Genomic DNA, 22,413 nt, shown 5'->3' with positions numbered 1-22,413 from the left:
AGGTACAGAGAGAACAGTGAGTGGTCTATGAGTATTGATGACATTAGAGTCCATTTTGTTGATGAAGCATAGATTGGAAGGGTCCTGACCTTCTGGCCCTAGTGTGATCAGATAGAAAGCTGTTAAATAGTAGAACTCCTAAAGCATGACTAACACACCTAATAGAGATACTTACTGCAAAGCTCTTCCTTTAAGTCTTTTAGATACTGTCTGGAGAGTATGCTTTTCGTTACTGCTTACAATGTTGTTGGTGTTTTACAGGTAAACGTCCAAAAAAAGGAATGGCAACAGCCAAACAACGTCTTGGGAAGATCCTTAAGTTGAACAGAAATGGTCACGCACGTTTTTTTGTGTGATAGAGCTGCTGTCACAACCTCTCTTCCCTTTGGAGGCCAGTCTTGGGGTGTGGGAGCCTGGTGCTTCTGCTGTCCCCCTGCCTGGAGCTGTTTGCTGTCTAGTAAGAACACTGCTTGAAGAACAGAATGAACCTGATGCTGCATTTTTACTGTGCCACACCCACTCAGCAATAATCCTTTGGACCTGGTGGGGAGAGGAAGAAGGAGGGTGGAACCTTAAAAAGAGACCTTGAACTGAAAAGGGTCTCTTGTCAGGGCTTGAATTTCATTTTGTTATTGGTAGTGTCTTGATTTATTTTCAGTAGTAGTGTAAAGAATTATCGATAATTTATTTAACAGATTTTTTTAAGTTAACAGCTTTTAAATTCTTTCTTTTTTAAAGCTATTTATTTGGAAGATTTCTGGAGAAATATCTCACTAATTTAGATTTAAGAATGTGAAGGTTTTTAAATTATTTTTGATAGTATGTGTGTTACTTGTGGGAAAGAGCCACAGTAACAGTAACTAGTCTGGACTCTTAAATTTGATATTCAGGTTAAAGTCTTAAACAGGGATTTGATGCATTAATTATTTTAAATTAAGATGTATATGAAAATCATTTTATTTTATATATTTCATGTGTTTTTTATAAGCTATTAGCTTCGCTTTTGCTAACATCCAAGGTGCATACTGTTATCCAGGTTGATTCCCTTACACCCCACCTTTCCTCTGTATCCCCATCATTTTGAGACGACTCAACAAAACTCTTCTCTGCAGGGAAACACTTCCATAACTAATCTGTAAAAACACAAAAGATCCCTCATTTCTTATTTCCTTTGACATTGTGGTTTTCTTCTAAGTATGAAGAAATAGCTTCTTGCATTTTTCATTTCTCCTAATGATATCTGGGTCCCAAAGAGAACAGCTTTAATATCTTCTGCTACTTGTAGGAAAAAATATAAATTTGATTAAGTTGTCACATTTATAGTTTTTCCAAATACATTTGAAACTATAGAAGGCCTCCTTCATACTGCTTGTGTTGGAGGACAGGGCCAACACCTGCTGCAGAGGTTAAATCTTATGACATTTTTATTCTCTAGACCTAATTGGTTAAAGGCATATGTATGATTTGACTTAGGATATTCAAACTACACAGTAGGCTGTAATACAATAGGAATATACTATATAATTAAGTTGTATAGGAGCAAGCATGTTTTTTTTTTTAAATTTCTTAATCTTCTAAAGAATTATTTCAGACACAGATTTGGAGTAAAATGAGTGCTTTTGCAGTTTGTCCCATCTAGTGTGTGTTGCAGTTAGCTATTGGGTTGAACTTTAAGATAATCATTTTTCTTCTTTATGTACAGTTTTTACTAAATACCAGTTTTCAATGGTTTATAATTTTCTTCTTTTTTCCCCTCATGGCATAAGAATGATGGTGTGGTGGAGTTATTCCCAAGCCTGACAAGTAGCATTATACAAATAATCAATTTTGTTTTTAGTTTATGGATTTTTTTTGGCTCAGCATGGTAGTGAGACTGTTCCTACTGTATTAAGTGTCTTTTTAAAGATCTAAGAAAAGTATCCCTACCATCATCTTTCATGGTTGCATTCAGATGTATATTTCCAAAACAATATTTTTTACTGTCTCCATTATAATATTTCATGGGATAGTTATCAAATAGCTTATGATTTTTTTTTTGATCCTTGAAAAGTCCACATCTTACATTTGAAAGTCAGGAAGAATAATTCTTACGGAAATTTGTAGTCTCTGTAGACAGCCTTCTTAGCCCTGTCTGTACTGTGACATAAGTAGTAGAGAGATGTATGCAGCCAGCCACTGACAGGTCATCATATTTAAGATGCAAAAGTCTAGTTTGATTCCCTCACGTTCTCACAATATATCACTGTGATGTCTTAGTTTTCTGTTTTAGTGTTCTAATACACATTTTTATATTAGCTTAAGAAATAAGAACTATAATTTTTTCCCAGTTACTTCAGTATCTGGACTTTTTTTCTCAACATTTTTGCACAACTCTAAAGAACTTTTTCTTTAGTCATAAAAATGAAAATGAAAATTAATGTATTTTTTATGAATTAAAAGTTGTGGCCAGTATCCCACTCTGTGTCCTTAGGCTAATAAACACTAATGTTGAGTAGCTAATGTGTGGGATTTTTTAAGTGAAGGTACTATGGATTCGGTTTTGCATTTTAGTCCATTAACTAGTCATATCACAAAACTTTTAGCAAGCTAATATAACCACTATAAGTGAACCTGCGAATCTTTTTCTGAATTGGTGATCATTTTTAGCCACTGATCTAATGACTTTTTTACTTAGCTTCTTATAAAGATAATGGCCAAAATATGCCCTTTATCTCGTGGAAATGGCTAAACCTTGAGGTGACTATTGCACACTCTGGGTTCAGTAGCAATAGGTAACCTTTTGTCTTTTTCTTAGTCTTATTTATAGACATTCCACAAAAGCTTACACAAGAAGACAGCAATGATAATATCTAGCTAGTTGTAGCAAATATAAATATGTAAAATTGAGAATTAGTGATTTAATGTATGCAGCTTTAATAGTAGTAATTTTTCTATGTGAATTCAAGTAAATGACTCAATCTGGGATCCACTGTACTGTAATTCACATCATGTAATATATCATATTTCCCCCATATCGACAAATGATCTAACAGTACAAAGCAGGCAATTTTTAAAGTAGCTCAGTAACCTAGGAATACATTAAACTTCATAAATATCTGTTTATCTTTGAGGCATACAAAAATTGAACATTCTACTGAAATCATCAGAAACTCAAAGAAGACAGAAACCCATTTTATCACTACTTAGCTTAAATACTGTTCTATGTTTTGATAATCCTAATTATTGCCTTTTGATGAAGTCTACTGTATATAAGATCAGCAGGTATTTATCAAACATCTACTGTGTGCCCAGACCTATTTAGTACTGTAGGAGAATATTGTGGTTTGTGCCTATGAAGGTGTCTTCTCCAGGAAATTAGCAGTATAATTTTTAATTCTAAACAAACTAGAGCAAAAGAGGGCTCTCCTGTTCATTTAAAAAAAAAAAGCCTAAGTTTATTAGTTTCAACTAAGGTATACCACCGTACAAGTGGAAGTAAAAAAAAAAAAAGATTTCTTTAAAGAAACATACTACAAGTTAGTAATTTAATTGGTAACACAATGGTGTAGTATATCATAAACAAAGACCAAAAGAACCAAGTTCTGGCCTAGGTTCAGCCACTTTCATGTCAGCTGTGTGACCCTGAATAAGTAGTCATTTTTTTCTAAATCTTATTTGAGTCTGGTTTTCGTATTTGTATGTTTAAGTAAAAAATGCCTATTAGAATAACCAGTAAAGAAAGCATTCCTTAGTAATACTTCATACATAGAGAACTTATTCTCAAGTTACAACAGATAATTAATGAATTTGCCTTTATGTATAATTTAAAGTGAAAATTCTTCTTATTCATAAAATTCATTTTAAATCAAATATATGCCCAGAGCAGGCTACCTAAAAAAATGTGAAAAACCTCTAACAAGGTGCTAAGTTAAACTCAGAATAGACGCTTGAAGTGAAAGGAAGAGAACTGAGCTAGTGTTTGGGTAAGAAAATGAGAATGCTCATCATCAAGTACATTAAGATGAGTTATTGTAATGGAAAGCTAGCTTTAGGTTTTTCTGAAAGAGGAATTAAAGTAGAACTGCTTCTCAGATTTGGTAGGCTTGTCAGCTACTAGAGGAAAGGTAAAATAAGTTAGGAATTAGAGTGGTTTAGTACTTACCCACAGTACTAAGGAAAGTAAGGTGGTGAGGAAGCTGGGACTCCACTGGACAGCTCCAGGTTGGTGACAACAGCCTGAGTAAAGAGAAAGGTCATCGGCAGTTTGGCAGGCGACTCAACACAAGAGTTAACTGCTTGTTTTAGAAAATGCCTTTTGAAGTGTAAGATCACTCCCTAAGAGTTGAGAAGAGTATCAGCAATCGTAAATGGTCATTTCTCATTTTCACATGGATGATACCAGGTTTTTCGTAATGTAGCAGTAAATTACTTTTTCAAAAAATTTACCTTTCTCATTAACTATTAAACTGATCACTCATGGTTGCAAAGTCCTGAGTTTGATTGCTAGCACAAGTGGTTGAGGTGTAAAGCTCAGGCTCTCTTGTCTTTCCTAATGTCCTTGACCTTCATCCAAAGCAGTCTCTAGGTTATAAGGAAAGCTGGTCAGTAAAGGAGACCAGTGTAACCCAACTAGGACATGGCTTTTCCTGGGGACATAGTGGGTCTGGGACTTCCTGTATCTTACTTCTGTGACACTGCATAGTCTCCATTTGTCTTGTAGAAGACATCTGTATGCTTCCTTGAAGTGAACAGAAAGGGAGAAAATTAGTATACTCACGAAATCATTAAGCATAAAAAAATGCTGTATGTAGCCTTACTAAAAACTCTTCCTTTATTTTAATTTTCTTTTCAGTGAACATTATGCCGTAAATCAAATATTTAATGTCCTTTCCATAAGTACTTCTCCCCCGCCTCCCCAAATTAAGGTCATTAAGAATCAAATGCCTATTTCCAAAGCAGGTAGCTTATTGTGACTGACTGGTTTTATTCATCGGCAGTAATTCTTCCTTCTAGTGGGGAGGAGAAAAATAAGGCTCACTTGCCACACTTCGCCTCTCACCCTTGGTATCCCATCTAGTGTCTTAAGACTTTGTCTTAACAACTGTAACATATTTTTGTCAGAAACGTTTTTTCTTCCAACAAATTTATCTGCTCTGCACTATTTCATTAATAAAACCCTGGCTACCACGTAGCCCTTGACCTCCAAGTAGTTTACCTATGCAAGACTTGTGACATTCTGGTTACTTCTCTTTATTTTAGAAAAGTCATAAACAGAATGGGGGGGAAAAAACTTGTATTCAGCCAGTTTTATTTTGGCCATTTCTTTCACCTGTCAGCTATTCCCCCCCCCCATGATTTCTCACCAAAACTATTATAAGTGCTAGAATATATAATATTTTGCAGTAATAAAATGACTCATACACATATTTCTTCGGTGGGTGTTAAGTGAATTTAAACATATTTAACTTTAATGGATTTAAACATTATCAGCAATATGTGTAACATAAAATCAGTTAATTCCTTGTTTATAATTATTTCTTGCCTCTAAGATTCGTAATTAAACTTTTATTTTTACAATACATGCTTATAACTTCCACATTATAGTCAGGGACCTGAGGTATAACTTGCTAAGTAAACCCCAAGGTTATTTTCTCTTGCAAAAGAAACCTAAACCAAACTAAGGGCCTTAGAGTTGATGGTTAGATTGAATCAAAAGCTATAACCTCAGTTTTTCCAAAAACAGCTTCTGACTGCAAAAGCAAGTCATGCAGTTGTTAGGTATGAAATAGCACTGATTAGGAAATGCACATGCATCTTGCAGACTGTATTTCCTTTGGAAAAGACTTTTCTACTTTTAATATAAATTAAGCCATAACAGTTTCATGCTGTGGAAAGAGGGTGAAAAGGTTCATTTTAAGAGATTATATATTATGAATTTTCACATTTATTGTGAAATATCTAACTTTACCAGTGCTTCAGCAAGTTTTCTTTTAGGCGGGTTATTGAGGGTGGAGATGGGGAGGGTTAGTGTTGGTTCTAGGGGTTTAACTCTGAAACTGAAAAGGGGACAGTTGTTGGCTATGGTATTTACTAGTTTTGTAGTAATGTTTTGCAGCCTGACTGACTTTCCTTACTGGTCTTTATGTCCACGGTCCCAGGTGACTGTTACCCTTCTCGTTTGGGGTGTCTGTGGAGTAGTGTCTCATATGTGTGTGTGCACATGTGTGTCTGGGAATACAGAAGCACACTGTGTGACAGTGGGAGGGTGTGGCTGGGGAGTGGGGTGCAGAAGCTTTAAGAGCATTTGTTTTGATTCATAACAGTATTTCCCATCTTTTGCCTGCAGGCAGGGAAAGTGTACAGTATTTATTTTGTTTCTGTTTTAATCTGAATTTGTAAGTCTTTAAGTAGTTTATATTGATTATTATAGGGGAAGACAAGTGACTTGTTTAAAGTTGTATTTGGTATTTCCAATTTCTGTATTTTAAAATATTGAAATTAAAATTGTATTGCTTCTCTTTTGACTTTTTTTTTAGCACTCTGTATTCTTTGTTCCTTTTGTTTGAAAGTATATATGTTGAAAGTTGTATAAAATGTGTTTCTGAAAGAAAAAAAAAATCTGAATTCTTTATCTAATTTTGACTTTTGGTTCCCTTTTTTTGCTTATTGAGCCGGAGGGTATTAAGAATGTGAAATCTGTGCTATGCTCATTATTATATTTGAAGACTTAAATACAACAGATAATGTGTTTTATTATTTTATTAGATCTATTGCTTAGGAATTGTAATGGCCAGGTGGGAGGAAAAAAGGGTATAAAAGTGTGTTGGCAAGGTGCTACTGTGCTTACTGATGAACACTTGGGGATACCACTCGCAGCCTGACATACTACACAGGGTTCCTACTGGTACCAGTGCTAACTTAAGAAGCAAAACGAAGTCCCTGCAGGTTCAGGGCCTTTGTGAGGAGGTTGGCCCTCTAGGGAAGTACAAGGTCAATGAGGAAGCTTGGGCTTAGCTTTAGCAAAAGGGAGGGGAAATAGGTCAAGGATGAATGTGTATGGATAACATCTTGCCTGGGAGGTGTTGGTTGAGAGGAGCCAAAGAGGAAGGAACACACCAGGTAGCACTTCACAGGCAGTGGGCTGCTCCTAGAGGAGACTGGAAGTGGGCAGATGTCCCTGGAGGAGATTGAGACTGAGCTTTGTAGAGCCCAGGGCCGCAGAAACACTAGGGATTGGGGCTTTTCAGATACCTGTTGTGCAGACAACAGCAGGGATGTCAGAAACATTGCAGTAGCACCCAATGTAAGTGTGTACATCCTGTCTTCTGAGCTAGATTGAATGAGGACTCATGTGCTGTTTGGAGGTCTGGAGAATGTTTGACCTTAAGCTTACCTATAATGGTGAGCTCTCCTTAGACCCTTGGCCTGATTTGTGGCACTAGGAAATAAATCCTTTTGGGCTGTTCCACTCCTCACTTCAATGGGAAGAGCCAAGGGCTTTGCTGTAGACGTGGCTTAGATCACAAGAGTCGTCACTGTATGCAAGTATTTTTTAAAATATATTTTTATTGTAATTAGTAGAAGGGTTACATTATATTCGCCAGATATGTATGCAAGTATTTTTATTCCTCCTTACAGTGTCCCAGTCAGGACCATATCTTTCCATCCTACACACTGGTGCTGGGTCTGCTCAGACAGTAATTCAGAATCAAGAAGGATTCAAAATAAGAGTTGGAGTTCTAGTGGTAGAGCACATGCTTAGTTTGTGTGGGGCTGTAGGTTCACACTGGAGTTGCAAAAAAGAATTTATTTTAATGACTCTGTGGGGAATGTAGCTCCCAGACCTTTGGACATAGGAAATACTGAAACTGATACTTTGAAGACCCTTCTGCTGAAAGGCTTCTAAGAATACTAAGGGCATTGTGCCACCATACTGAATGTGAGTGCTGAACTGGTAGGTCTTGGGAAGGCCAAGAGGAACAAGATAGGGGCCCTTCTATCAGAGCTTAGAAATTAGTATATGTTAGAATAGAAGAACATGTAGTCCACAGTAGAAGAATCTGCATGTTTGCAGAAAATCTACAAAGATGGTGGTTTGGGAGATAAATGGTGAACAGCATTATTTATTGGCTCCTAATTTCTATGGGCAAGAGGCAGGCTGACAACGTTACTCACCTGACTATATGACTCATTTCTTGTAGGAAAGGATGACTTAGAGAGCAGAGCTGAGAGTTGTGGCAGTGCTGGGGGGGGGGGTGATAGAATGCTTGTACATTGGGCTTGTTCTGAAGCACAGGCATGTTCTAAAGAAGCCAAGGCTATGCTACTAAATAATGAGAACCACATAGAAGGAGCTATTTGTGAATGTTCTAGCTCTCATCTCAACTGTGAGCAATCAGGGACAACTTTACCTATATTGTGTGGAACAGAAGAGCCATCCAGTTAAGCCCTTTCAACTCAGAATCATGAAATACAAGTCACTTTTTTTTTAGCTGATAATTTTGGGATATCAGCAATACAAAAACTTATTTTTTGGTCAGTTCTGGGGCTTGAACTCTGGACTTGGACACTGTCCCTGAGCTCTTCAGCTCAAGGCTACTGCCCAATGCCTTGACCCACACACCACTTCTGGTTTTCTAGTGGTTCATTGGAGACAAGAGTCTCACTTCTTTAGTGCCCAGGCTGGCTTTGAACCACGATTTTCAGATCTCAGCCTCCTGAGTAGCTAGGATTACAAGCATAAGCCACTGTGCCTGGCTTTTATGCTATGTGGACAGCACTCAATGTAGTATCTGATCATCTTTTTCCAGTATTGGCTTTTATAATCCCCAAATCCTTACTTTCCTCTAATCCCGCAGTCTTCTCACCTTTATCAGTTTCTTTACCAGAAGGATAGGACCTTCAAATTCCTCTCTTCTGGAATCTTCTTTTCCAGGGTGATCTAATCCAGGCTTGTGGGTTCAAATCTTACCTGCTCACAGCTCTAGCACTATAAATGTCTGAGCAATCTAAGTGTCTACTGGACATGTCCACTTACTTTAATATTACATATTCATTCTTTATTCCATCTTAATGCCCCCATTGTTTGTTGCCCAGGGCTTAATGAGAGACATAGACACATGACTATCTGAAAAGTGTTTTGTTTTGGTCAGTCATGGAACTTGAACTCTGGGCCTGGGTGCTGTCCCTGAGCTCTTCAGCTGGAGGCTAGTGCTCTACCCCTTGAGCCACATGGCCAAGTGGTTTTCTAATAGTTAATTGGAGATAAGAGTCTCACAGACTTTTGTGCCTGGCTGACTTTGAACTGCAATCCTCAGATCTCAGCCTCCTAAATAGCTGGGATTGCAGGCATGAGCCACGAGCACCCAGCTTTTATGAAAGTTTTATATTCTCAACTCTCTAGAAACTAGTGGCACAGCATGCCACTTGGCAGGTATACTACAGTGTAGGTTAGGGGGGGCAGAAAGCAAGTCATTTCTGTGATAAGGAACCTGTGAGGAAGAGTTAGCAAGCTAATTATTTTGGCACTCTCTTGGGCATATAGGTGCTGTTTAAAGTTGTCTGAGAGCTGGGCCTGAGGTGATTAGGGAAGGGGAATAAATAGCCTAGGATGTGTGAGCCTAAGGAAGGAAGTAATTCCAGGTTAGGACTATGGACTGGATAACTCACATTTGAAAGTCACACAGGTGAGTTGTTTGCTCTTCTAGGAATTGGAATCCATTGTCAGCTAGTACACAAAATGTCAGAGCACCTAAAGCACATAATTGGAAGTTATTATATCCTGTAATCATTTAAAAATTTTCTGCAAAGTTACTAATAATAATCCCTTATTCCTGATACTAATAATTTTAATCTTTAAGAAATCAGTCTAGGTAAAGAGTTTTTTAAAAATATCTTGTCACAGATTTTAGGTTTTATTGATTCTAATCTATTTTGCTTATTTGTACAATAATCTGCATTGTTTCCTTTGTTTGGGCTTAGTTGTTCCTTTCCAGTTTCATGTCAATACAGGTATTGGTTACAACCTTCCCTCTAAAATTTATGAGCTTTCACTACAGCTCATGAATGTGTTTTCATTTTTATTCGTTTCAAAGTATTTTGAAATTTCATTTATGATTCCTCATTTGGCTTTTTAGGAGTTTGTATAACATCCAAGTCTGTGAACATTCTTTTGTTACTGATTTCTAATTTCATTATGGTCAGAGAACATACTTCACATTACTTTCAATTACTGCCTTATACAGCTAGCTTTTAAATGAGGGTGGAGTTATATCAATATTTTTCTTTTGAATTTACTGATTACCTTTACTGGCACTTTTTATCGAGAATTTGAGTTAGCCTTCAGTGTTCTATTACTTTCAAAAGGCTCGTTTAGTGTTTATCTTAGTACTGTAATTAACTGTCATCCTCTCCTTGTAACTAGGAATGTCTTAATTTACACTTAATGTTTTGAAGGATAGTTTTGCTGGATATAGAATTCTTGGATTTTTTTTTTTTTTGTAAGCAATGGGACGATCCTTCTAATAATATGCATGCACTCTGATTAGAAATTAACTTCATTTTGAAGTTTTCTTTTACAAGGAAACTTTTTCTACTGTGTTTGATGTTTTGTTTGTCAACAGTTTGATGATATGCTATAGTGGATATCTTGAATCTCAACCAAAAACCTGGCATGAAGAAACTTCACTGTACTACAGTCCCAGCTGTAAGGGAAGGATATATAGGAGACTCACAGTCCAGAGTAGCCCTAGGAAAACACATACCACTGTATCTGAAAAATAACTTAAAAGCAAGCAGGGCACGGTGGCTCAAGCCTGTAATCTTTACTCAGGAGGCTGAGATCTGAGGATCTCGGTTCTAAACCAGCACTAAAGTCCATGGGACTCTTATCTCCAATTAACCACTAGAAAACTGGAAGTGGTGCTGTGGCTCCCGGGGTAGGGCAGTACTGTAGTGGTGTCTCCCTATCTAAAAAAAAGGACCGCCTGCTACCTTTAGGATTTGGCTAATTACAAGGAGGCTAAATTAAATTAATTTGATTCAGTTTGTTTTCCAGAGAACCACTAGATAAGTCACACCGACTTCCTTGGGAATGAGGCTTGGAAAACAATTCAGCCTTGTCTGATCCTTCTGGTAAAGGTCCTAGGAAGGCAAGCTTGTGTTTTTCAAGGTACATCACTAGGGTGAGCTAAAATACTGCAAAGTTTGTTGCTCTTACTGAGATTCAGTTGTTTTTCTTGACTAAATGTTAGGTAAATTGCAGAAAGTTATTCCTATTGTCAGGCCTTAGGAAGCTGAGGACGGAGAATCATGATTCCAAAACAGTCAGGGCAGACAGATTTGATGTATCTCCAGGTAACCAGTGAAAAGCTGGAAGTGGACGCCGTGAGTGGGGAAAAAAGGCCCTGGGCTCACCAACGTAAAATGTAAATGTTGGCGAAAAACAGTCACACAACCATGTAGGCACGAAGTCCACGCGAAGGCTGTTTCTCATTTTTTCCCTCTGATTTGGGTCTTACTTGCAGTATGCCGGGGGGGGGGGGGGGGGGAGCGTCCCCCCCCAGGGCCCACGCTGGGCCCCGCCTTTCCCACCCGGCCCGGCCTGGGGCCCGGCCCCGCCCGCCCGCCCCGCGGCGGAGCCCGGCGTGGAACGGCGCTGGCGTTCCATCCGGGCGGCGCCGCAGGCCCGCCATGTCCTCCTGGACTCTCCGGTTCGAATTTTCCATTCACGCGGCGTGAATGAGGACGCGCAGAGTTCGCGGGATTCCCACAGCTTCCTCCGAGCTCACAGCCATGGAGAAGAGCTACGGGGAGCCCGCTTCCACGTCAGACCCAGGGCGGAGGGCACGGACCACAGATCGGCCACGTGCTCGGCCTCCTCCTCCTCCTCCTCTGACGGCCAGCGCGGCGCCCACTGGGGACAGGCGAGGAGGGCCTGGGGTCACACGCGCATGTCCACGACATTCCAGAACTTTCCCAGCCCTCACCCCCCACAGTCACCTCCGAGGGTTCCTTCGGGTCTTTGGCGCCATCTTGGTCCTCGATTCCTCCGCAGGGCGTCCCGCCCCCCCCACACCCCCTCGTAGTGGAAATGTCGGGTCTCCCTGTGCGAAGCCCACAGGACGTTCCAGGCGATCCTGCCGTGCGTTCCACGCACGCCGCGTGGGGGAGGGGCTGGCGCGGACCACGCATGCGCGCGGGGTGGGGGTCTGCCCTTCAGTCCGTTGACGGCGCCGCCCCCCACCCCCGGCACTTCGCCGCCGGCACAGCCTGTGGTAACCCGCGCAGGCGGCCTCCCTCAGCTGTGGCGGCGGCGGGGCGCGCGGTCGTCGAGCGAAACCGGGCATTTTTCCTGACACGCTGAGGACGCCATCGCGTGCCCACCGCGTGTGACCCCGTTCACCCTGGGGGACGCCCTGGAAACCTTCAGTTTCAAGCCCCGCCCGGGGGACCTCCAAGGCCCGGGCGGGTCCGCGGGCGGCGGCTTCCCCGCGGGGCCGAGCGCCGCCCAGCTGGCCGCCCTGAAGCCCGCGTGCAGGTCCTTCAGCTGGGCCTGGGGGGCGTGGCGAGGCCGCCCGAGGTTCGTTTTCCCGACGGCGACGACGACGACCTTGGTCCGCTTTCGGTTTCGTTTACCGTCAGCGTCTCCACCCCGAGCAGCCGCGGGGCCTCGGGCTCGGGAACGTCGCCGTAGTCGGCGCCGCCGCCACCGCTGCCGCCGCCGCCGCCGCCGTCCCCGCCGCCGCGGCCGCTGCCCGAGTCGTGGTGCGGCGGCCATGGCCCAGGCCGCGGTCGTCGTGGGCGAGGTGACCCAGGCGTTGTGCGCGGCCGGAGGCTGTTTGGAGCTGGGCGAGCTGCGGCGGCGTCTGCGGGTGAGCGCGGGCCTCGACGTCTTGGAGCGGCTGCTGCTGAAGGAACGCGGGCGCTTCGCGGTGGTGGCGCGGCCGGCCGCGGGCGGCGCGGCGGCGGCGGCGGGCCCCGAGCGGCGCGTGGTGGTGGCCGCCTCGTCGCTGCGCCTGTGCCGCTCGTACCAGGGCCTCAAACCCGGCTGCGTGGGGCTGTGCGGCCAGCTCCACCTATGCAAGTTCATGATTTATGGTTCCTGCAGATTCATGAAGGCTGGGTAAGGCGTCGGGGCCGCGGCTGGGAGCAGACGCCGGGGAGGGGGCTGGGGGGAGAGAGGAGGCGCGCCGAGGCCCCCCACCCGCAGCCTCCCTTCCCCCCGTCGGGTTTGGTGAGACGGCTAGGTTAGGTGGCCGGCCCGTGACCTCGCTCGCTTCACCTCCAGTGACTTAGTGCCAGGGTTCAGGGAAGGCCACCTCTCCTCCCCTGGGACAGAGTGGCTCAGAGCCGGAGGGACACTGGGTGGAGGAGGAGAGTGGTGACTACAAATGCCTCACTGTCTCCTCGGGTCTCCACAGTTAGCCTTGAAGCCAGGCAGCAAAAGCCTTTCTCTGCTCAGTGGCTGTGAAGAAACTGAAATCCGCCCTCCTGTCGGGTTTACCTGCTTTGCATCGACCCCTAAGTCTCTCCCCCACCCCGCCCCCCGTACCCCCAGTTCCTAATTAGGGTCAGAGCCTTAACTCGTCTGGTGCCCTGATGCTTCTTCCTAGGATGTCTAGTTTTCACTTCCTGGTTTGCTCCATGAATGCCTCAGGTCTACACCCTCTAAATCACATTCTACCCCCCCTCCCCAACACACACACCCTGGGCACTGTCTTAGAGCGTTTTGGCGCAAGGCTTGTGCTCGACCACTTGAACCATAGCTCTACTTCTGGCTTTGGGGAATGGTTAATAGAAGGCAAGAGTCTCTTGGATTTTTTTTTTTTTTTTGCCATAGCTAGCTTTGAACCATGAACCTCAGATCTCAGCCTCCTGAGTAGGTAGGATTACAGTTTTGAGCCCAGTTCCAAGTCACATTATTTTAAATGTTCTTCTCATTTTCCATCACCTCCTGCTGCTTATTGTCTTTATGGTGCCTTCCCCTAGTCTTCAAATGTAAGTTCCATAAGGACAGAGGCTTCAACCATCTCTGCTTTGGCTGGTTGTCACTCAACACCTGCACTCAACAGCAGGCACATTTGTGAGACACACTGTGGAGGCTTATTCTAGTTAATTTAAACCTTGAGCAACCATTAGATTTTTAGGAAGAGGTTTGAGTAGTTAGTGGAGTGGATGCTAATTGAGGAGGATGTGCAGAGTACCTCCTTTGAAAGCTAGTCTAGTTATTTAGAAGAATTAGTTCTTCCCTCAGCTTCGCTCCTTCCTCTCTTTTTCTTTCCTCCTTTCTTCTTCCCTTCTCCCCTTTTTTGTCTTAATGCAATAGACCTCCCTTGTGCCTTCTTTCACTCCTCTTTCTCCCTTCTTCCCTTTCTCCCTCTCTTCTCTTCTTGTGCTGGGAATGAGCTCAGACCTGGAGCCATTAGCTGAGGTCTTGAGCCGTCCTCTAAGTCCTGGCATTATTTATCATGTCTAATAGTCCACCCAGGGATAGGGACCTTGATCTGTGCAATCACTGTGGAATACAAGCTGACCCACATAGACTCTACTATCCTCAACACATGACTTTTGAAGACATTTTAGATATCTCATTGTAGGAGTAGATATAAAAAATGCATAGTAGAAGATCATATGGGAGATTTTTAAGGTGATGGACATCCTTCCAATGACCAGAAGCTGTCTCATGACCCTACCTGCCTGCAACGGGGCTGGTGAATATGGTCTCTAAGAACCGGCAAACTAGAAATAGCAGATCAGAACTTTCCAAAGGATCTGTGCATGAGAAATTTGGGGAAGTTGAGAAGTTGGTGACAGTGTGGAGAGAGAGAAGCTAAGGGAGAGGCAATGACTTGCTGGTTTCTGCTTCTACTGGACTGACTTGGAGAGGATGTTGTACTCAAACGTCAAGTTTGTGAAAAAGGCTGCCATCCACCCGTAGTGACTAGTTTGGAAGATGTTGAGTGGTGAATGATATGTCCTCACGGGTGTTTCTGATCTCAGAAGTCTGAGGTTGCAAACAAACTGAGATGGAAACTTGGAAAATCTACTTTGGAGAGATATGAATTACTCCAGGGGAGAAAGAGGCGAGAGGAAGAAGGCATACAAGCCATGGTAGCTGGCTGATAGGTCCAATATTGGAGATCATTGGCAAATCTTTATAATGTGTATATTTGGCAAAATAAAAATTGTATTCACATCCTTAGGTTAGTGTGCAAATTTTACGGATCAAATTTTGTTTTGAAATTCTGCCTGATGGTTACTGGTTTAGGTAACTGTTTTCTTTTTTGTTCTCTACCTCCCTCACCCCTCGTCTCTTTGTCTCTTGTCTCTTTCCCTGTCTCTCTCTCTCTCTACCCTTCCCTTCTACTCCCCCTACTTTCCATCCTGGGGCTTAAACTCTGGGCCTAGGTACTGCCCCTGAGCTCTTTTTTTTTCCTGCCAGTCCTGGGGACTGAACTCAGGGCCTGAGCACTGTCCTTGGCCTTTTCTCAAGGCTAATGCTCTACCACTAGAGCCACAGCACCACTTCTGGCTTTTCTATGTATGTGGTACCAAGGAATTCAACCCGGTCTTTGTGCATGCTAGGCAAGCACTCTACCAGTAGGCCAAACTCCCCCCCTCCTCCCGTGATTTTTTTTTTTTTTTTTTTTTTGGCCAGTCCTGGGCTTGAACTCAGGGCCTGGGCACTGTCCTTGGACACTTTTTGCTCAAGGCTAATGCACTGCCATTTGAACCATAGCACCACTTCTGGCTTTTTCTATGTATGTGGTACCAAGCCTTCAGGCATGCTAGACAAGCACACTACACTAGGCCAAACTCCCACACCCCCTCATCCCAGCTCTTTTGCTCAAGGCTAGCATTCTACCACTTGAGCCATTGTGCCACTTCCCCAGCTTTTTTTGTGATTATTGAAGAACTGCCCAGACTGCCTTTGAACCATGATCCTTGGACTCCTGAGTAGCTAGAATTACTGGCTGGAATCATGGTGCATAGCTTCTTTGTTTACACAAGAAAGTTTCTTGAACATTCCTTTTCCATGGCTCACCAAATGAACATGAGACTGGCTGGATGTACTTTCTTCTGCCTTTCCCTATGATGTCACCTCACTTCCTGATCACAAGGTTACACACTGTCTAATCTGTAATACTTCTCTGCTTTTTTGCAGGAAGAACTGTAGGAATGGTCACAATTTGAAGACTGATCACAACCTGAGTGTCCTGAAAGTTCATGGCATTGACCACCTTACCTATAGTGAACTGTGCCAACTCTTGTTTCAGAATGACCCCTGGCTTTTGCCGGAAGTGAGTATAGGAGATAGAGGGCAGGAGGGGGCTTTTCTTTGAGCACTAGTGGAGAGGCCAGATAATTGGAAGACAAAGAGATACTATGGCTGAACAGAAGCCAAGAATCCCTACATAGAGGAGACCTGGATTTAATTTCCACCTCTGCTGATTTCTAAGCTTCTGATTTTGAGCCAGTCTTAACCCTCTTGAAACTTCCTTTCCTTTCCTGTCAGGTGGGCCTAGTACCTTTCTACATTTTTCTGAAGCAGAGCTCTTCTAACTCACCTTGAGTTAGGCATCTGTAATTCACTGAATGGTCTTTCTCACCTCTAGACTTTTCAGCGCTTGAATGGAACCCCCCCCCCCCCACCAAGTAGGCACCAGGATGGCTGTAAGAAGTTACATAGGGGGCCAGCAATTTGGCCTAGTGGTAGAGTGCTTGCCTAGCGTGCACGAAGGCTGGGGTTTGATTTTTCGGTACCACATACATAGAAAAAAAGCTGAAAGTGGTGCTGTGGCTCAAGTGGTAGAGCATTAGTCTTGAGAAAAGTCCAAGGAGAGGGCTCAGGCCCTGAGTTCAAGCCCCATGACTGCCAAAAAAAAAAAAGTTACATAGATTTGGCCTCCTCATTTCAGAACCGACCATAGTGGACTGTAGAACAGAATGAACAGTTGGTTGAAGTTTGGCTTGTAAATTTGCCAACAAACACAATATATGATAGATACTGTGGATAGTATTGTGATGGGGGTCTACAATTCCCCCAAGAAATGAAAGGGTGGTATATGACTTTCTCTGAGATGATGTAGTCTCACAGACTTTTGTGCCCCAGTTGGCTTTGAGCTGCACTCCTCAGATCTCAGCCTCCTTCATAGCTAGGATTACAGGCATAAGCCACCGGGGCCTGGCTTAGCTTGGGGATCTTTATTAATATGGGTCCAATAGCAGCTGCCTCATGTGAAGGCAGAAGCTCTGGTTGCTTTGGAGTTCTTTGGATCTTGTGAGTATTTTAGCCAAACTGTCATTGTGAATGTGAGGGATAGTCGTATATCTATGGTTCATGTGGACAATGAAATCACATCTTAGCTATGAGTTCCCTTTTCACTGGGGCCTGGTTGTTGGGGAGATGAGTCACAGGAGACCTTCATGGGTTGATATCTTTTCTTCTGTCTACAGATCTGCCTACATTACAACAAAGGAGATGGACCCTTCGGCTCTTGTTCCTTTCAGATGCAATGTATCAAACTCCATGTCTGCCAGTACTTCTTACAGGGAGAGTGCAAGTTTGGCACTAGTTGTAAGAGATCCCATGATCTCTCTAACACTGAGAATCTAGAGAAGTTGGAGAAATTGGGCATAAGCTCTGATTTGGTGAGCAAGCTGCCTTCCATTTACAGAAATGCGCATGACATCAAGAATAAGGGCTCTGTCCCCATCAAAGTGCCCCCTGCTCCTGCAGGCCCACAGGGGTCTTCTGGTAAGGCTGGTGGGAAGTGCTGCCAGTCCTGGGATGGACTCTCAGGTCTTGAATTACAGTAGACAGCAACGATTGTGAGACTTTGGGCAAGTTTGGGCTTCTTTTGGTAAGAGAGTTGACCTTTTTCTAGCTAAAAAGATAAAGTTGAAGTCATAGCTGTGGTTAGATAAGACATTTAAGACAATTGTGTGTTTCTCTTGATGGATTGTTAATGCTGGAGGGGCCTGATTTACTCTAATGGTAGAGCTTCAGGTTATTCCCCTCTGCAGTTGTCCCTTACTTCATCCCATAGAGAACCTGTCTTTGAGTAGGCACCTCAGAGTTATGATGTCATGCTATACACATTTATGTACATCTTTTTGTTGTTTTTTTGTTGTTATTTTTTCTGTCAGTCCTGGGGCTTGAACTCAGGGCCTTGGCACAGATGTCCCTGAGCTCTAGGGACATCTAGACCAGCGCTCCATTATTTGAGCCACAGCACCACTTGCCTTTTCTGTGTGTGTGGTACCAAGGACTTGAACTCATGGCTTTATGCATGCTAGGCAAGCACTCTACTACTAGACCACACTATTGACTCCATGTTGGGAGCCAGAGTAGAATCAAATTGTACCTTGATTTGCATCAGACCATGGCTTTATTGTCTTACTGTTTTATGGCCTTATTCTGTTTAAATTACCTGAGATTTACCATATGAATGTAACAGCTGGAAGTTCCCTGGTTTCAAGAAGGGATATAAGCCTGGAGTTGACAATAAACGGGGCAGTCTTTACCTGGGCTGCAGACATCCTGGACCTGGTGTGTCTGTCTCTCTTCTATTTTTTCCTAGTCCTTGCCCCCTATTTCAGGAATCCCAGCGCTGCCGGCTGGCCCCGGCAACTCCACATCTTTTTTTTTTTTTAACTTTGAGGGTGATATCAGAAGGGTTACTATTACATAAGTAAGTTAGTACATTTCTTATCTAACATTGTTACCTCCTTACTAGGTACATCTTTTGTGTAGTATTTTGTTCTGAGTTTACAAGATGAATAAAGAAGTGTTTTTAAATTTTGTTCTTAGTTTTTTTCCTGCCATAAATAATGGATTCTTGTTGTAAACTCTGGGCAAACAGCAACACCTTGTCTCAAAAATGACCAGAGTCAGTGGAGTTGGAGGCATGGCACAGTTGATAGAGTGCCAGCCAGTGAGTTAAAGTGGCAAGTATCAAGTTCAAATCCCAGTGTCAGACCTAAAATGACCCAGAGCCAATAGGGGTTGGAAACCTCACTTATGTAGAAGAACACCTGTGTAGAAACCGTAAAGCCCTGAGTTCAAACTCCAGTACTGTTAAACAAAAAATTGCCAAGTGCTGATGGCTTATGCTTATAACCCTAGCTACTCAAGAAGCGGAGGTCTGAGGATTGTAGTTTGAAGCTAATCTGTGCAGAAAAGTCCATGAGACCTTTATCACCAATTAACCAGGAAGAAAAGCCAGAAGTTGGGGGTTGGCTCAAGTGGTAAAACATTAGCTTCAAGCAAAAAAACGTTAAGTGAGAATGTGAGGTCCTGAGTTCAAGCCTCAGTACCCCACCCCCAATTTAAAATTTAAAATTGAGGGCCAGGAGTTTGGCCTAGTGGTTAAAGTGCTTGCCTAGCATGCATGAAGACCCGGGTTCAATTCCTTGGTACCACATACACAGAAAAAAAAGCCAGAAGTGGTGCTGAGGCTCAAGTGGTAGAGCCTTGAGAAAGTCCAAGGACAGTGCTCAGGCCCTGAGCCCAAGCCCAGGACTGGCAAAAAAAAAAAAAAAAAATTGAGGTGTTCCTCTGACATTGTAACATTTACACAAATGTTGCCTTTTTCTTGGTTATCATAACTTAATTCTAAGAGAAAACAAGTATTGGTTACATGGAATCAAATCTAGTTTACAAAAACTAGCTTTCTATTTTCCCCCCTCATAGTGGCTTGCCCAAGTTTAGAAAAAAGCCTCTCTTTTATATTCTGGGTTTAGAAAGAAGTTGGTCTTTCTCCTAAAAAGCAGGATGTCCTTCTGTGTGTTTAAGGCATTTCGATTCTTAACAGGATAGGTTCTGTCTGTCTTGCCTGGGGTTACTTTTTTCTCATACAGAGAGATATGAATGAATTCTTTTCTCTCATTTCTACCAAGAGCTACTGTAACCCTGTATCAGAAACTTTATTTGAAGCTAACACATTATCGTGATGTTTCTTTGTAGAAAGAAGAGACAGTTCAGGTTCAGTGTCTCCAAACACTCCTAGCCAGGAAGAAAGTGATCAGATCTGCTTGTACCACATTCGAAAAAGTTGTAGCTTTCAAGGTAAGTTGGAGGAGGTCCTTCTTTCCTTTTGTGTGAAGAGTTAACGGCTTCTCTCTCCCACAGCTTTGTTGTGATCTCTGCTAGAGAGCTGAGGGAGAATTGCCACTTTAGCCAGTCCTGAGCCATTTTGTTTGGGAGGTTAGGATGGTAGGAATTCTTTGAATTTCTGAGAATAGAAACTGTAGATGAGCTTTTAGGTACATATCATTTTGATCAGAAGCAAATGTCAAGTGTCTACCCTTAATCATTTTGGCATGGGGTCACAGATTTTCAGAGACAGGGAAACTCAAGTCTACTGAGATCTGGATAACTGTCACTTCTGAAGGGTAAAAAGATCATAGGAGAACCTTAGAAAGTGGAAAAGACCTCCCCAAAGTGGAGACACTTACATTGGCTCTTAGAGAAGTAGTTAAGTTGAAGTGTCTTGTGTATTGGTCCAGTGAATCCTACAATCTCCCTTTTAATACAAGTAAAACAGATATTTTGTATGTGTGTATATATATTTCACTAAACATGTGTTTTCCCCCTCCTTTTTTTGGTGCTGGGCCTGGGGCTTGAACTGAGGGTCTGAACACTGTCCCTGAGCTTTGTTTGCTCAAGGCTAGTGCACTACTGCTGCAGGACAATTCCACTTTTGGCTTTTTGGTAGTTGATTGGACTTTACTGCCTGAGATAGGTTTGAACCATCAGATCTTAGTAGGTACCCTCTTAGCGGGAAGAATTACATGTACAAGCTTACTTGTGCCTGGCCTTGTTTGCTTCTTAACTTCTAACTTGGACTTAAGCTCAAGAGTCTTTCTCAAATTATACAACTGTCTTTTTTCTTTATTAAAGAATTTATTAACATTGATTTTTACATCATATTTCAAATGACGTGTTTAACAAGTATTCAAGAAAGGAATCTCTATATACAATCACTGACACTTAGATTTTAGAACATAATCAAAATTAGGCTGAGGGTTTGTATGTCATAGATACATATTAATCTTTGTAATAAAACATTATGTCTATAGAGTCATAGGTTTTTATGTCTATGTAGTTGTGTTTATATTTCCAGTACCATGTCCATAGCATTGGGTATGCAACTATTGAGTCCTCGTTTTTGTACTGTTTGGATCTAAAAGCCACATATTAAGGATACCATGTGCCTTTTGTTCCTTCGGTCTTGTTTCACTCAACATGATTCTATATAACTATCTTTTAAAAACACCTATTTCCTTCACCAAAGGTAAAAATAAATTGCAGCGTGATCATGATATTTAAAAACAGATTGGGAGCATATATTATTCAGCCTTCATCTTTTATTTAATGTTACATTTTGAAGATTTTTTTTCATGTCAACATGTAAAATCCACCTTGTTTTTAAAACAACTATCTAGTATTCAACTAGTGATATTCCATTCAGCATACAAATATACATGTATTAATCACTCCCTTGTCTTATAAGTAGAATGCATAATAAAAGATTATGTGCCAGATACACATATATATTTTTTTATATATATGTGGTACTGAGGAATTTAACTCGGGTCTTTGTGCATGCTGGGCAAGCACTTTACCACTAGGCCAAACTCCTGGCCCTATACATATATATTTTAAGTCAATATTATTGAGACATAATTTATATATCATAAAAGGTATCCATAATTTTGGTTTTCTGCGGTGGCATGATATATAACTGTCATCCTAGCACTTGGGATGCTGAGGCAGGAAGATTGCAAGTTTGAGAGTAGCCTTCGCTACATAAGGAATTCAGGCTAATCTATTACATAGGAAGTCCCTATCTAAAAAGTATGGTTCTGAATTTTGATAAGTGTATTATAATATGGGATAGTTCCTTTTTTAATCACTGTAGGTTAAATTTGATTTTTCTAGAATTTTATGTATGTGAAATCATACAGTATATAGTCATTTGTATCAGGAGTCTTTTGCTCAATGTGGTTTTGAGACTCAGGCATGTGGCTTATTTATTTGCTTATTGTCAGTAGAAGGACTTGAACTCTGGGCCTGGGCATTGCCCCTGAGCTCTTCAGCTCAAGGCAACTGTCTTATCCTTTGAGCAACAGCACCACTTCCCATTTTCTGATAGTTAATTGGAGATAAGAATCTCACAGACTTTAGTGCCCGGGCTGGCTTTGAACCTCGATCCTCAGATCTCAGCCTCTTGAGTAGCTAAGATTACAGGTGTGAGCCACCATGCCCAGCTCAATAATTTATTTTTTTATGATGGAATAGTATTTCATTACATGGATTGTCTATAGTATATCCATTAATGTGTTAATAATTGGGTGGTTTCCACTTTTGGTTTTTATGAATAAAACTTCTACAAATTTTTTTTTGCAAGTTCTCATGCGAATACATGT

The 22,413-nt window shown here is 42.1% G+C and overlaps 2 protein-coding genes and 1 long non-coding RNA gene across 4 annotated transcripts in view; 2 read left to right on the top strand and 1 right to left on the bottom strand.

Annotated features, from left to right (window-relative positions):
• Nucleotides 1-359, top strand: part of Kdm7a (lysine demethylase 7A) — a 66,415-nt gene extending 66,056 nt beyond the window's left edge. Inside the window, exon 20 of the mRNA XM_090333407.1 lies at nt 262-359. Within this exon, the coding sequence (XP_090189533.1) occupies nt 262-356 (95 nt within the window). The 3' untranslated portion in view covers nt 357-359. The remainder of the gene's footprint in view (nt 1-261) is intronic.
• Nucleotides 360-456: 97 nt separating this feature from the next.
• Nucleotides 457-12,082, bottom strand: LOC150063658 (uncharacterized). The gene is made up of 3 exons (XR_016535572.1): nt 11,980-12,082; nt 4,142-4,215; nt 457-540 (listed from the first exon to the last, which is right to left on the bottom strand). It is a non-coding gene; the product is annotated as an uncharacterized LOC150063658 (long non-coding RNA).
• A 493-nt stretch (nt 12,083-12,575) lies between these two features.
• Nucleotides 12,576-22,413, top strand: part of Parp12 (poly(ADP-ribose) polymerase family member 12) — a 39,469-nt gene continuing 29,631 nt past the window's right edge. Inside the window, exons 1-4 of one of the 2 annotated variants that reach the window (XM_090333406.1) lie at nt 12,576-13,102; nt 16,145-16,280; nt 17,437-17,737; nt 19,949-20,050. In XM_090333406.1, coding sequence (XP_090189532.1) covers nt 12,756-13,102; nt 16,145-16,280; nt 17,437-17,737; nt 19,949-20,050 — 886 coding nt within the window. In that variant the 5' untranslated portion in view covers nt 12,576-12,755. The remainder of the gene's footprint in view (nt 13,103-16,144; nt 16,281-17,436; nt 17,738-19,948; nt 20,051-22,413) is intronic. The other variant, XM_090333405.1, reaches the window with a different exon arrangement.

This window comes from Megascapheus bottae, chromosome 5, assembly GCF_031878675.1.
Source record: "Megascapheus bottae isolate mThoBot1 chromosome 5, mThoBot2.hap1, whole genome shotgun sequence".
Lineage (NCBI taxonomy): Eukaryota > Metazoa > Chordata > Mammalia > Rodentia > Geomyidae > Megascapheus > Megascapheus bottae.
Note: the sequence above shows the minus strand (reverse complement) of the source record. Positions and strands in the feature narration are given on the sequence as shown.